The 15,849-nt window shown below is 30.8% G+C and overlaps 1 protein-coding gene across 1 annotated transcript; it reads right to left on the bottom strand.

Moving 5' to 3' along the window:
* Positions 1-102: 102 nt before the first annotated feature.
* Positions 103-15,833, bottom strand: LOC118439671 (uncharacterized). The gene is made up of 43 exons (XM_085655141.1): positions 15,367-15,833; positions 14,773-15,231; positions 14,491-14,674; positions 14,255-14,414; positions 14,092-14,173; positions 13,600-14,000; positions 13,247-13,524; positions 12,953-13,143; positions 12,589-12,891; positions 12,452-12,521; positions 12,188-12,368; positions 10,830-10,931; positions 10,331-10,733; positions 10,111-10,266; positions 9,557-10,028; positions 9,263-9,501; positions 8,810-9,168; positions 8,459-8,739; positions 8,204-8,388; positions 7,952-8,119; positions 7,721-7,873; positions 7,396-7,625; positions 6,945-7,326; positions 6,686-6,844; positions 6,136-6,619; positions 5,806-6,044; positions 5,372-5,733; positions 5,027-5,304; positions 4,773-4,951; positions 4,532-4,693; positions 4,310-4,456; positions 4,129-4,207; positions 3,530-4,062; positions 3,262-3,420; positions 2,898-3,188; positions 2,645-2,825; positions 2,412-2,568; positions 2,085-2,332; positions 1,322-1,974; positions 1,043-1,210; positions 793-945; positions 645-723; positions 103-502 (listed from the first exon to the last, which is right to left on the bottom strand). The coding sequence occupies exons 1-43, from the start codon at positions 15,831-15,833 to the stop codon at positions 257-259; spliced, it is 10,863 nt and encodes a 3,620-aa protein (XP_085511267.1). The 3' UTR covers positions 103-256.
* Between the last annotated feature and the right edge of the window lie 16 nt (positions 15,834-15,849).

Genomic DNA, 15,849 nt, shown 5'->3' on the forward strand with positions numbered 1-15,849 from the left:
TTGAATTACAAATAAATTTTCTATTGTTATTATATTAGAAATATTTTTTTAAGGAAGTCGATTTATAAATAACAAATAGTAACAACAAACATTCATGTATTTAATTTGTACGTATAGATTTATATAAGTATAAAAATAGCCAACAAGTTATATTTCATGTTATTGCTGTGAAAAGTTCAATTTAGTTGTTATAACATTAATTGGCGTTCGTCCGAAATTTTATATAGTGAACTTTTGATATTAAATAAAATTATTTCTATTGAAGTAAGAAAAGTGACATAAAAGACATGATAGTAAGAAAAACAATGTTTAAACTTCGAGTTCCTGAACTAGATTTGGAATTGTTTTCAATTTTCTCAAATATATCTGCCAATAATATTTGTAAGCGATATTTTATGTACTTATTATCTATAATCCTTAAATTTGCATATTCTATAGCTTGAAGCAATTTGGATGAGATTGGTGCAAGACTTTTTTCGTTGTTTACTACAAAGAATTTAAACTGAAATAAAAGAATTCAAATTAAGTTTTAAATTTACTACGTAAATAAAATAAGATAAAATAAAATAAAAACGATGAAAATGTGTATATATATATATATATATATATATATATATATATATATATATTATATATATATGTACCTTTTCAGTTATTTTTAAATCTGGAATACGATCTATAATTTCAATGAAAATTTCTGCAACTTCGTTCCAATCGCCCAATCTACAACAATACAAAATGAACAAATATCAAATTGTACGAAGTCGAATTTAAGTTCGATCGATTACTTACACATTATAAATATCCAAATAATTATTGATTATATATTCGTAACATTTTTTCCATCCTTTCTCACTAGATTTATATATGGAAGCAAAGGCTCTTCGAATATTTTCTTTTTGTATGTATCCTAATTGCTGTTTGTCAAAGATGTATTCAAGGTAACTATTATGTATAAATAAAAATGATATTATAAAGTCGCCGAAAATATAATAGTATTGTTATTAATTTGATCAATAAAATAATATCACATTGAACTTACTTCTCTATGAGATTATCCTTTTCCGAACATCCTAAAGCATCTAAGTATAGAATTTGTTCCGCATGTAGATCCGCATTTTTATAGGCTAACCATAAAACTATCCAAATATTATCATTACCATATTTTACGGCTGTACAAAGAATAGCAGGTTTGGCATTTCGATACATTCTGCAAATATATTTTCATGTTATTCATGTTATATTAATTTATTATTTATTTTCTCGTCATAAAGTATTAAGAAAAAATATTAAGAAAATATATGAAAATTGTTATACGTACTTTTTATGTCGCTGTAAGTCTACGAATAACTTCTTCGATTGGTTGATACAATTCTTACCTCCGAATTTGCAATTTAGCGAAAGTATTAATTCTCTGTTCAATTGATTTTCTTTCCTGGATGAATATAAGTCATCCAAAGTATCACTAAATCCAAGCCTTTCGACATGCTCATTAGTTAGATACAAAACATATTTCTTAAAAAGTTCATTATTTTCAAAATGTCTTATGCGTTCCCAGAGATTATTAATGCCTCGTACGAACGCCTTCCAAGGTAAATATGCCGTTTCTTTACGCAAATAAAGTGCTATTTTTAAAGGCACGAACAAACTTATCTTGTTCATTTGAGCCAGTTGGAAGGCATCGTCGATAATTTGTGCACGATTTATCACGTGGATCAAATTATAATCCTCACTGTACAAAACATCTATTATTCTGTTCATTAACTCAATATTATATATTACCCGATAATACCCACTTTGCTGAACATTTATTACAACCCAATGATCTCTTAACTTGGTCTGAATTGAGTCTTCTTTACTTTTCAACCAAAATTTCGCCGATGTATTTCCGAAATTTGGATTGAGCTCGGTAGCCATGCTGATGGGAATGTGAAAGTAGGAAGATCCTTCATCAGTATAATGATGAAAGTGATTCTACGACAATACTTTTCGATGATATGTGAGGTAAAATGAAAAAATTTTTAAGATTTTCATTAAACATACTATCTTTTCGAACTGTCAATACTTTTTAGCTTTTTCTATACCTGATAAAAATGAAGTACTCCTGATGACGAATTTAAATATACAGTTACGATAGGATATCCACGTTCATTGGTCCATTTATTCATCGTTGTTTCTAAAGTAATATTGTTTTTCATAAATGGTTGAAACACTTCCCAAAGTTTACTCGGATTAACTACTTTATCTTTATTATTCATGAGATATTTTTTAAGAGCGTAATAAAAATCATTATCTCCAAGGAGCATATGAAGCATACGAATAATGCTAGCGCCTGTCGTAGCATAAAAATATAAATAATTAAATAAAAGTGTTAAAGACAATAGGTAAATTTATTGTATCTTAATACTTACCCTTTTTGTATGAGATTTTATCGAATGGTTTCGTTAGATCATTAAGAGTCACAATAGGGTAATTCATTGCATGAGAATATATGTTTTGATCAATGTCTAAGACATCATGCATATCATTAATGACAAATAAATTTATAAAATCTTTCTCTTCAAATGCCTGTTTTGTTATATAATAATATTAAATATAATTAAATAATTATATTAACATCGTATAATTTTAAAATAGATAATACCTCTAGAAGCAACCATTGAAAATATTGGGCAAAACCTTCGTTCAACCAAGTATAAGACCACCATTCGCAAGTAACCAAATTTCCAAAATATCTATGAGAAATTTCGTGTGCTATCGTAGTCAATAGAAAATATTTTTGCGATAAAGGTATGGTATTGCTATCGTAGAAGAGTTGAGATTCCCTGATAAAAGAGATCAATTATTGCGTATGCTTTAGATAAATATCTTTTAACACTTAATTAATTAATATTTACCTAAATGTAAGAAGACCCCAATTTTCCATTGCCCCTATAGGGAAGTTTGGCAATCCTACTAAATCTAATTTCTCTAATTCATTTATATCTTTTATACGTGTATTAAGATTGTTATAAAATTTATAAGCGGCATACTGTGCTTCATTACCATAATGAACGATATCTTTTCTACCCCAAACATTAAATTTTTCTTGTTCGTTTTTAATTGGTAGAAAATCAGAAACAACGAAAGCCAATAGATAGGTAGACATGATTTGACTTTCCTTGTAAATATCCCACTTATTTAACAAACTAAAAATAATATTTTCTTTTAAATTAATCCGTTTATCATCAATTACCGATAAATTTAATTTGTAAAACTTACTTAAAATTCAAAGATCTTTCAAGAGGCATATTACTTAAACTTTTAAACTTATAAGATCGTAAAATATGGATTTTAAACTTTGCCTTAAAGGCTGGCTCGTCAAAGCAAGGAAACACCATTCTGGCATAATTTGGTTGGAAGTATGTGGCAAAGTAATCGCTAGAAAAAAAAACCCATAAAATTGAAGTTCAGATGTTTCTTATAATATTCAAAAGATCTAATAATCAAATATTCAAGTATATAAATTGATAATCTTCTTTATACGTACTGGATTATGTAAAAATCTTTGTATTGAACATAATACAAGCCTTTCATTTCTGTATTAATTTCGCCAATAAAATCCATTTCCACGGTTACTCTTGCTACCTCGATATTGGTTTTTAAGTAAATGATTAGCTTTTGACTTTCCTCGATTTGTATTATATCGAGGATGTCAAAATATTTCACTTCTTTGTCAGAGGTTCTATAAGGAGTTTCATAAACTTTAACGTTAGAAACATTGAGCTTATGAGAATTGAGAACTATTTGGAAGGTTGGTTTATCGACTTGAAGATTTATTTTAACCGATCCTGTGAAGTTTCTTTTATCTAGTATGGCAATCGAGAGATTATAATTAATCGGATAAAGTGTTGTTGGTAAACGGTTATTGTGGTTTTGATAAAGTTTCTCCAAACAATATGATATCAGCGGAATATTCTTTTTATACCAATCAAGTTCATAAAGAATAATATCGTTATATGATTTTAAAGAATTTTTTAACGTTGGTACTTTCATTACGATCAAATCCGTCAAATTTGTATACTGCAATAAAAATACGTTGATTTAACATATTTCTAGTTCTATCTTAAATGATAATAATATTTGTACCTGTTCATAAAGCTGTTTTGTTGATATTCTTTCTGCGAGTCCACTCATAATACTTTTGATTGCTGACTCATCGTTATAACTACAATGAAATTTATTTTTTAGATAATTTATATTAGTTAATAATTTAATAATGTATTCAAGAAAGGTCATAGAAAAGAGAAATTATATTAAAATAACCTACTATTGATAAATATCATCGAACTTCATTTCCATAAACTTCATAACAGTCTTAACGCCGTTTAAAGAGTTTTCATAAACGGAAGCGAATACCGCAATGCTGTCTTTATATCGTATTTCAGAATTTTCCGTTATCGCTGTAGATAACAACCTTTGAATAAAAAGATACATGCATTTATCTCAGAAATATCCAAAAAAGTAAGTAGAATTATCATAATTATTGTACTTGTGCAAATTATGGGTATTTTGAGAACAACCCAATGCATTAAGAATTACAAGTTTGTCTGAGGTGACACTGGAATTTAAATATGATTGCCAAAGAAAGTCCCAGCCGCTTGGTCTTGTAGCCCATACACAATATACGCTGGGTCGTTCATTCGGTGGTATCCTATATGATTATTAACATGATGATTATTAATTATAATCATTGCAATGTTATTTCCTATGATCGTCGAATCTCTACTTACTGATATATATGGTTCTTAAAATAATATAAAGCATCTATGACGCAAGAACTAATAGCATATTTACAGGCCCATTTGCGTAATTCCATTTGTAAAAGATAAGATATATGGGATGTGGAACTTTTCCATGAATTATCAATTAATTTTGTAATTATCGGATACATTATCTTTTTAACGTGTTCCTGAACAACGAAATACGATCAATGAGTATATAGTGAATAAAAAGAAAGTTGAAAAATGCATGACACGAAATTTACTTTCAACAACACGAAAATTTCTTGACCCTCGAATTTGTTATGCAAGTACGTCAAGCCATTATAAAATGCTCGCCACGGTAAATAATCTTCTTCGTATTGCAAATACTCTGTAGCTGAGAAAACGAGATCATAACTGACGTATCCAGCCTTAGCAAGATTCATGAGATCGTCTATTAACGCGGCGCGATTCACCTTATGTATTGTTTCGAATTTTCCTGTCTTCAAAAAGTCGATGATACGCTTCCAATTAGTATCATCATAATTTACACGATAATAACCTAAAATGTAATTTTTTTATTCAGCCGATAGATCAAAATTTTTAATTATACCATCGAGTATACCTACCAGCTTGTTGGACATTGAAAATTTTCCAACCTTCATTGTTTTCTGTCATTACGCGCATTTCAGCATAATTTAGCCAAAATTGTGGCCTCGTATTCTCGAAATTCGGATCCTTCTCAGACGTCCACGTGATCGGTATTTTCCAAATTTGTTCAACAGATTCATTTTTCTCATTTCTAAAGAAAAAGCGCTCTTGAGATAGAGTAGCCGAACCAGATGAATCGATCACAACGTTAACGACCGGATATCCAACTTGAGTTGTCCAAGAGTCCAGAAATTTATTTACTCTATTTGCTGATGTTTGGTCAACTAATCGACTGGAGATAGCTGCATAGAGATCTTCTGGTGTTGCTACATTGAATTTCCTAAATAGTTTGAAAATGACGTTAAAATTATAATTACCTTAGAAATTTTACCAAATATATATATATATATACCGTGCTTCGAGATACTGGTGCAGAGTAGCGTAAAAAACATCACTGCCATAAGTCTTCTCTATCATTCTTATCACACTTGCAGCCTTGGCATAAGATATGCTATCGTAAATATTTTTTATTTCTGTAGCACTCTGAACATCGTAAGTCATAGGATGACTGGATGTTAAAGCGTCGATTTTAAAAGAAAAATGAAGCTTATCTACGACGAATTGCCATTCTAATTCCCATTCAGGATATTCCTTTGGTATAAAAGGGAAGATTATGCGTTTAGAGAATGTATTTATAATGCTTTGTTGATATGATTTCTTTTCGTATTTCTAATTTACTTACATAAGATGTACCGAAGTATTCAAAATATGTAGCGAAGCCCTCGTTCAGCCAAATATAATTCCACCAAAGAGGACTCACTAAATTTCCGAACCACTGATGGGCAATTTCATGAGATAGCACAGTAGTTACAGTTTGCTTAGCACGGATATTCGATTCATTCGAATGAAAAAGCAGTTTGTCTTCTCTGAACGTAAGAAGGCCCCAGTTTTCCATAGCACCGTATGCTAAATCTGGTAAAGCTATTATATCGAGTTTGTTCAATGTATAATTAGTCTTCAAATGTTGTTCATAAATTTTTACAAAAGGTTCCACGAGAGAGAAAGCATAAGAAATCTCATTGAATGTATTTGGACTGGCCCATGCGGTGTAATTTCTCTCATCTATGATCTCATGCATGTAATCGAAATCGGCAATTACTAATGCCAAAAGATATGTTGACATCAATTCTGTTTCTTCGAAACGATACCAGTTTTTTTGAGTATTACTGAAATCATAATGTGAATAAATTTATTATCGTAATTTTTTATACAAAATTGTATTAGATACATACGAATAATGGTCGATGCTTACGACCTTGGTATTACTAATAGAGTGATAATCTTCTGGTATCATAACGTCTACAGAAAAGATAGCCTTCATCGCGGGCTCGTCAAAACACGGAAACATTTTTCTAGCTCCGATTGGTGCCAATTGAGTGGCAGCTAACCATCTATCCCAAATAAAAAATTAATATACAGAGAAAATTATTTAAATAGTGATAATAATAATTAATGATTTATTAGAATTAAATGATTTAAAAAGCATTCAACCTCTTTTTTCCATTCTTGTCGATGTAATAACTCCTGTAAAATCCTTGCATATCATCGTTCAACTTGCCCATAAATCGTATGAGGATGTTCATTTCCGTTTTATCATCTAACGGTTGTTCGAGTTTAATCACGAAAAAATCATTTTTGTCTTTATAGTTTTTACTAACATTTACTTCCTTGTTACTAACCCAAACTTGAACAAGAGATGAGGTAATGTCGGAGGCGTGAAGAATGATTTGATCCGTTTTTTTAGTGGCCACTGCTAGAATCTGCACGGTACCACTGAATGTGAAATTGCCTGGGTCGAGGAAAGGTTCCAAAGAAAGAACATATTTCTTCGGAATTACATCTCCCGGTAGATGATATTCATTACTATTTAGATCTGTAAATTATTTAAAAATAAGTTTTATCTTTAATTAAATATTACATTAATTATATGACAATATTTTACCGGACACTTTATTATTATCCTTTATCCACGAGACAATGTGATCAACATTTTTTATATACCAGTTTAATTCGTATTTAGCAAGTTCTAGAGAACTCGTCAAAGATTTAGAGATCTCTTCAAATTCTATATGGCTTTTGATCAAGCGTTCGAATTTATTTATGAGTTCATCCGTTGAAAGATATCGAGATGCACCTGAGAGTATGCTGGCGATCGTATCGTAACTACCATAACTGAGAAATGAAAAATAATAATGTTAACGTCACTTTGGATATTCTTTTTCATAAAAATTGCAATTTGAGTTACGATGAAAAGCTTAATTACTTACTACTTTGCTATTTCATCGTGATTTTTATCGACGAATTCGAGAACGCAGTTTACTCCGATTAAGCTCGAACTGTAGACGGCTGAGAAAATGCTCGTGCTATCTTGTTTGCGAATTTTGTGTTTTTCGTAAGGTGAAATGGCATATCTGAGATATCTAAAGAGTAAAAAAAACTTTTAAGAGAATGATCGTTTATCGTTTAGCTATAAAAAAGATATCTTCAATCTATCTCACTGTTTCAAGATGTCGGTATCGTTGCTGCATCCAAGAGCATTTAGTATAACCAATTGTTCGGATACCACTTTCGAAGTTTTGTAATGATTCCATAAAAAGTTCCAATCATCGACATTACCATAAAGTACACCCATACAATATGCTGCCGATCTTTGGTTCGGTTCAATCCTTCGAACGGAAAGATTTTACGATTATTACGAATAATAAGACTTATAATAATCGTCAACGAGACAATATCGACTACCATCTTACCGGGAAACTGCGTTTATCATACTACGGAAATATTCCAGAGAACTAAAGACGCATTCTTCGTGGCCGAATTTGCAAGCAAGGTCGTTTAATTCTCGTCGTAGCTGTATCGTTAATCGATCATCCTTTTTTCGATCTACATATCCGAGAGTTTGATAAACATTTTCGATGAGCGATAAAACGTATCTCTATAAAAATCAATTCAAATCAGTTTCATGTTCGTATTTATAAATTATCTTGTACTGTTAACAAACGGACCTTGTATAAAACGTAATTAACTTCGTTACCGGAAAATCGTTGAGTAAGATAATCAAGGCCTCTAAATGCAGCTTTGAAAGGTAAGTAATTTTTCTCTTGTTGGAGATATTGAAGACCGTCAAGAGCAGTTCGATAATCTAATAATCCAGTTCTCGCGAGATTTAATAGATCATCGATGATCCCGGCTCGATTGTATACGTGTATTTTTTCAAAACTATCGCTCTTCAATGCATCAATAATTCGATACCACGAGGCATTATCGTAATTTACTCGATAAAAGCCTGCAATCAATAAATCGATTAAACTTGCTTTATTCCACAATTGCACATAACACATCTGGATTTTACTAACCAGCTTGTTGTACGTTGAACACTATCCAATCCGAATCAGAAATATCGATATTGATCGTCTTTTCTGTATCTTTCATCCAATGTTTTACTTCGATCGATTTGAAATCCATTTGCTTTTGTGTGGTATAAGTGATCGGTATTGACCATATTTCATTTACAAGTGTGGATTTGAAATTTCTTAAAAGAAAACGTTTTTGTTGTAGCTTTGCTTTACCCTTTTCAATGATGACTGTTAATACAGGAAATCCTGGCTTCTTCGTCCAATTATTCATAATAATTTCTATATCAATATTTGAAGGGTCGATGACTTTTTGTAACGCTATCCACAAGTTTTTAGGTTCGACGATACCGATATTTTTGCTAATAAAACAAATTAATCGATCATATATACTTAAATAAGATAAGTGAATTTATAATAATTACTTTGACTCTGTCATTATCGTTTTATCCTTACTTCTCACGTATGTAGAAACGTAAAGCCTCATAGAATTTGTCAATACCAACGATATAACTCATCATACGAATAATACTGGCTCCTTTGGCATAAGTGATAGAATCTCCAATTTCATTAACTTGCAATTGATTATGAATCTCTCTTGTCATCGGTTGTGATGTTTCTATTGCATCAACACCCAAAGCTGCTTGATATTGTTCCACTAGGAATTGGTCTTCCATACTCCAAGTTTTCTCAACCTACGATTATTTTCATAAGAATAGGAAAAAGAACGAGATCAATTTGAAATCTCACCTGTGCTGTACCGAAATATTGAAAGTATCTGGCGAAACCTTCACTCAACCATAAATAACTCCACCAGGATGGAGTGAGCAAATTACCGAACCACATATGCGTAATTTCGTGAATGATAACAGAAGCTACGTTTTGTTGAGCGACTATAGAAGATTCGTTTTCATTGTAGAGCATTCGTGATTCTCGATACATAATCAATCCCCAATTTTCCATAGCTCCTGCCGAAAAATCTGGTACTGCGACCATATCCATCTTTGGTAGTTCATATTCTTGTTGGAACAAACTTGCCAAATAGATTAATGCATCAGAACCAATCTTCGAAGCGTAATAAGCTTCAGGGATCAGATTTGGTCTCGTCCAAACTGTCAAGTTCTCTACTTGAAAACTATGAAAATCGAATATGGCAAAGGCTACAAGATAAGTGGACATAGGAACGGTTGTCTTGAAAGTGTCCAGGTACAAATTCGATGAACTGCAATAGCATTAAAAATTTTTGTTATGAAAAATTAAATATAAACTATCTATTTTGCACGAAATGAAAATTCATTTTTTACATTTGTTTGGTATTTTCCAATGGCATATTACTGATGCTAGTAAATTCTTCTGATCGTATTAAACTTATCTTGAATGTCGCTTTGAAACCCGGCTCGTCGAAGCATAAAAAAGCATGCCTCGCGTGTGTCGTTTCAAATTGAGTTGTTGCTAACCATCTAAAAAATGTTCATTCTTTAAAAAACATTCCTCTTGCAATACGACAAACAACGAACTACCCACCGAAGCCTATTGTCGCCAGTCACATACGAGCTCTTATAAAATCCAATCATATCGTCTCGAAGAAAACCATCGTAAGTGAAATGTAATAGTATTTCATTGCCTACTTTCAGATTGTCTTTCAATTGAATATTATATTGTTCGTTCTTTTTATCATAACTTTGTTTTTCAATTTCTAACCATTCATTCTCAGCACTAACCGATGCATTTACATTCAATAGATTTCCTTGGTGAAGAACAATGAATTTGGTAGGCGTATCAATTGTAACATTGATTTTTACTTCACCTTTGAATGAAAAATTTCCGGTTAGCTTAGGAAACAGTGTAATTTCGTAAGAAGTTGGATGCATCGTTGTCGGCAATCGATAGTTCTCCGAAGAAAGATCATCTTTAACTTTGGATTCATCTAAACACATTAAAATGTATTAAACGTATTATATATATTTAAAGATTTTTGTCCTTTTCAAATCTCTTTGTTATATTATTTAAAAATTTATATTACCTTCTGAAATGTCCTTCGTGTGTCCGATGATTAAAAAAATCTCTAGACTTATAATTAAAAATAATATTCGATGACATTCCATCGTATAGATTTTATTAAAGTTTCAGTCTATAAAGAAGTTTGTATGAAATGAACAACAAAAGTCTATATAAATATTAAGAGATAATGCTGTTTCTTTTTATTATCAATATGACGAGTTTAACTTTCATTAAAATTTCCAAGAGTATCTTTATTAATTACATACCTTGTTGAATAAGAATCCCAATTACATTAGAATTATCTTTACACTATTCGTATCTATTATCGTATTACTTTTCTAAATTCATTGATGCACATAATCATTTGTATCACTAATTCATTGTTAAGATGAATGAGTACTCAACGCGTGAGTGTATCTAAAGAAAAAGACGTAGTTCTTCCACGGCTTCTGTTTCGAGTTCAAATCTGCTAAGTAATATAATATATTTTATACTTATCCACAAGTAAATGACTGTATTATTATATCTTTCGTTATCTTATCACGTACTCGGATAACCGTTATCACTTTTTCAATATTCTATTACCATACATGAGCAAGCGAAAAATATATATATATATATATATATATATTTTTTTTTTATTATTTTTTATTTAAAGCAAGCAATAATCGCAAATATTTGTTCATATAACAAATTTAATTTTTCCTTAGAAGAATCAAATGAAATTCCAATCTATCTAGGACTTTCAGTTATCAAATATGATCGACTTTTCCAAGACGTTTAACTTCCTTTTCTATCGAATGAATTTTTTTTATCGAATGAATTATTTGCGATATAATCTAAAATGATTCGCTTGTGATAGTAAATAAATAGTTTGCACAAAATATCTCTTGAAGTAGTTCATTGTTACAAATCATACGTATAATTCTGTATTGTGCACTCACTATATGAAAAAAAAATTAATTGATCAATCATCATTTGGAAAAATCACAAGGAAAAAATTTGCATGTTACAAATCTCATCGATCTGTGCAATATTTCTGTAAATATTTTGATTTATTTTATCATGCACTTAAGACATAAATCGAATAGTATCACAAGACTATTTAAACTGTTTGGAAAGACAATATGTTTCATATTTTTATATTTTGATTTTTGCACTATATCTTATCGAAAATTTCTTTCCGATAAATGTTATCCGTTTTCATTACCGAGATATTTCAGATACTTTCAACATTTTTTCACATTGTCTGTGTACCTAGCTATTACCAAAGAAAAACATTTATCGTTTAAAAAATAAAAGATAAAGTAGGAAAATTGTGAACTGTAATGTCTTTGAACATATATATTTCAAAATGTATTTTAAAATGTGTATTTCATATGTTTTGTACATTCGTAAAATGCAAATTTTCTAATTTTTCATCGACATTTTGTAATGAACTTTGCATCTTCATCCATTTAACAATTTCAGATGTATGTTCCTCCGCTTTTTTCAAAAACGTTTCCACATCATCTATGCTTCGCTTTCCATTCAGTCCGTTCGCTTTCATAAACAATTTTACCTATATTACGAATGTATATAATAATATTATTAAATTAATAACTTTCTCATAATCATAAATTCAATATGCCTAGAATACCGAACCTTGTGAAATTGATCCCAGGAAGTAATTTCACCCACGACATCATCAATTATCTCATCTGCATCTTCGATTCTATAAAATATCAAATGGAAAAGATAAATATAAAAATGATATCAATTTGTGAAAGAAACTTGATTACCTTGCTCTTATTTTTTTCCAATTATCTACAATAAAATCTATAGTGGTGTTTACGTTCTTAACACTCGTGTACATGACAGAACGGTAAACCTCTACTTGATCGTCCTTCGAAATCGGTGAATCATCAGTTAACGTTAATTTTAATAGCTTCTCGACTAACATAGGATCTTCGATACTACTTAAGTAGCGAAACGTTGGAAAGCTTGGATTATTCTTATACCTCTTAAGAAATTTATTAAATAGTATTTCGTCAGCCTCTCTCATCCCATTAGTAAATACCCATGTATTTAAATTAGAAGATATACTGAAAGAAATATAATTGAAATTCCTTCATAGTAACTACTTAAGTTATAAACTATACGTACGGATTTGAATCAGGATCCTCTATATATGCGATCAATTTGGCATTCGCAACCTTCCTACATTCCAAATGTCCAAGATCGCTGGCTAATTGAAGAACTTCGACTCTTTTTAATTTCGTTAAGTGATCATCGTTTGGATTTTCATCATAACCAACATTCCGTAAAAGACCATCGATCAATTCTAGAGCGTAAGGCTATGAATAAAAATAATTTAATGCTATTTATATCGTTGTATAGATAATTAATTATCATTATGTACTTTCAAAGGATAATGATTCTGCGTTTATATCGCTGTACCTTAAGGAAGACAGCACTTTTTGGAAATGTGAAATAATCTTGAAACGTTCGAAAAGCTCTAAATGCTGAATACCACGGTATATAATCCGTTTCACGTGACAAATATTTTATAATTTCCAAGAAAATAATTGGATTTAAACGTTTCGTTCGAACCATATAACATGAGTCATCGATAATCTGTGCACGATTCAAAGGGTGAATCTTTATGTAATTTTCCGAATCCAAATACTCAGCGATTTTCTTCCAATTATCCTTGTCGTAATTAACTCGATAATAGCCTATTGTTAAAAATCGTCGTCTCGATAAATTTCTTTACCCACAATTTTTTCGAATTTTATCAAATTTATTCGTACCCGTTTGTTGTACATTAAGAATGAACCAATCGTTCGCATTGACATTATCGATCGTCAAATTCTCATCTTTTGGCTTTAACCAATGCGTTGGTAAAGTTGAGGAATAATTTGCTTCACTTCTGCTTGTATAATTGATGGGTATCCACCACTTTGGATTATCGTCATTATCATCATCGTTATCATCAACTTCATCATCTTCCTCGTCGTCACTATTAAATTGTTTAAAACGTTCTTGTGTTACAATTATCACTCCAGTATTACAATCTCGTTTTGCCGTTACAAGAGGATATCCTTTTTGTTTTACCCAAGTATCCATCATTTCTTTGATATTAATTTTTTCCGGTTTCATCGTTTCCTCGAATATTTTCCACAAATGATCAGGTGTGGATGTGTCGTACTGGCTAAAAAAAATTTTTTTAATTTTAAAGAAGAGGAACTCTTGAAATAAGGTCGTTAAAAAATGCGTTTGCATTTAAAATATTTGACACTGACAATGTATTGAGATAGGTTACGATTCCTTTATGAAAGATCTCTTCGGAAAGACAATGAGAGAGCATACGTAAAATACATGATCCTGTAAAATATTTTATTATAAAATAAAATATATTTTAAAAATAAAATTATTTTTTTATTATTTTAAAATCGTATTCATTACCTTTACGACAGGCAATAGCATGTACGCCCAAATAAGGCTCTTGGTAAATACATTTCAATGATTTTTTATGTTGTACAATTGAATAAAAATCTCCGAAAAGTGCACATGCTTGTTGAATAGCCACTACAAATATATCTAACACTCTTGACTCTTGATATATCTAATAGCGAGTACGTGTACAAATATTAGTTTAATTTACGGATAAAAGTAGGATATGTTATTCTGTATATTTGTACCTTATCAACAAAGTAATACTGAAAATAATGAGCAAAAGCTTCATTTAACCATAAATGATCCCACCAGGAAGGACCGACTAGATTTCCAAACCATTGATGAACTAAATCGTGTGCTACAAGTCTGGTTACGGTTTCTACATTATATGTATCCGAAGGATCCTCCACATACGTTACATCGTTTTCGCTGATATATATAAAAAATATAGTACATAGTGTATATTATCATTCGAATGGATCTAAGATAAAGTAATTAAAGAAATAAAGTCTAATAAAAATTATTACTTGTAAACGATAAGACCCCAATTTTCTGAAGATACACTTGAATGATTGGAAATCAATACGTGATCTATCTTTGGTATTGGTTTGATAATACCGGTGTAATTTTCAAGTTGAATTTTTGTCTTTTCCGTTACTTCATGAATCAGTTTGGCAACTTGAGACCAATTTTTTCTACACCAAACGTTAACCGTACCATCGTGATTAGAAATGCATGTACTATCATATGGTAATAAAACGATACCTAACAAGTACGTGGACATAATCGGTGTTTTTTGAAAATGTGTCCATATGTTTCCCTCTTCATCGATCAGTGATCGTTCTTTGATCGGCATGTTCGAAAGAACGATGTATAATGCTTGATGCTTTATGGAAATGGAAAACGTTGCTTTCATATCAGGTTCATCGAAGCAGGGAAAAGCACGACGTGCAAAGATCGTTTTAAAATTCGTCACAGCATATCGTCTAAAAGATTTTATTTTTAATAAGTATCCCATTCTCTCTAATCGATTTCTGTTTCGATAGTTTTCTCCTTAAGATATCAAGATAACGAGATAAGAGATAAAGATTATTTTAAGAATTGTGAACTTTTTTACGTACGTGCAACTATCTTGTTTTTCTGTACAAATTCTCCTATTAAAACCGTGATTATCATTGTCGATAAAGCCGTTAAACTTGAAATGAAGCTTGTAACAATCTGGTTGTAAAGCATTTGTAAAACGAACTATGAAAAATTCTTTTTCATCGACGTAATCTTGTTCTATCGGAATTAAAGGTTCGTTTTTAGAATTTGTCAACATCGTCGTAGTTTTGTCTACGACGATTTGTTTACAATGCAATGTTATATCGAACGTTGATTTCCGAACTTCAAGATCAATACATATTTCGCCGTCAAAGATTGAAAAGGTTGATGTCAACTTGATATTGTAATGCGTCGGCCGTACGGCATCTGGCAAACGATAATTAATTTTCTCCGGTTTGTATCGATTGGCTTTCTGATTATTATCATCAACTGTAAACATCGTGACAGCTGTAAATAAGATAATAAAATTTGCGAGGATTTCCATTAAATTGGCGATATTT

This window comes from Vespa mandarinia, chromosome 2 (genome assembly GCF_050613455.1).
Source record: "Vespa mandarinia isolate Hongniang chromosome 2, ASM5061345v1, whole genome shotgun sequence".
NCBI classification, from domain to species: domain Eukaryota; kingdom Metazoa; phylum Arthropoda; class Insecta; order Hymenoptera; family Vespidae; genus Vespa; species Vespa mandarinia.

Excerpts from the sequence above, each read along its gene's own strand:
- LOC118439671 (XM_085655141.1), bottom strand. The coding sequence starts at position 15,833 with ATGGAAATCCTCGCAAATTTTATTATCTTATTTACAGCTGTCACGATG. Across the intron at positions 8,740-8,809 it reads GTTCAACGTACAACAAGCTG|GCTTTTATCGAGTAAATTAC; the intron begins GTTAGTAAAATC and ends TATTGATTGCAG. Across the intron at positions 3,189-3,261 it reads GAAAGATCTTTGAATTTTAA|TTTGTTAAATAAGTGGGATA; the intron begins GTAAGTTTTACA and ends TATTATTTTTAG.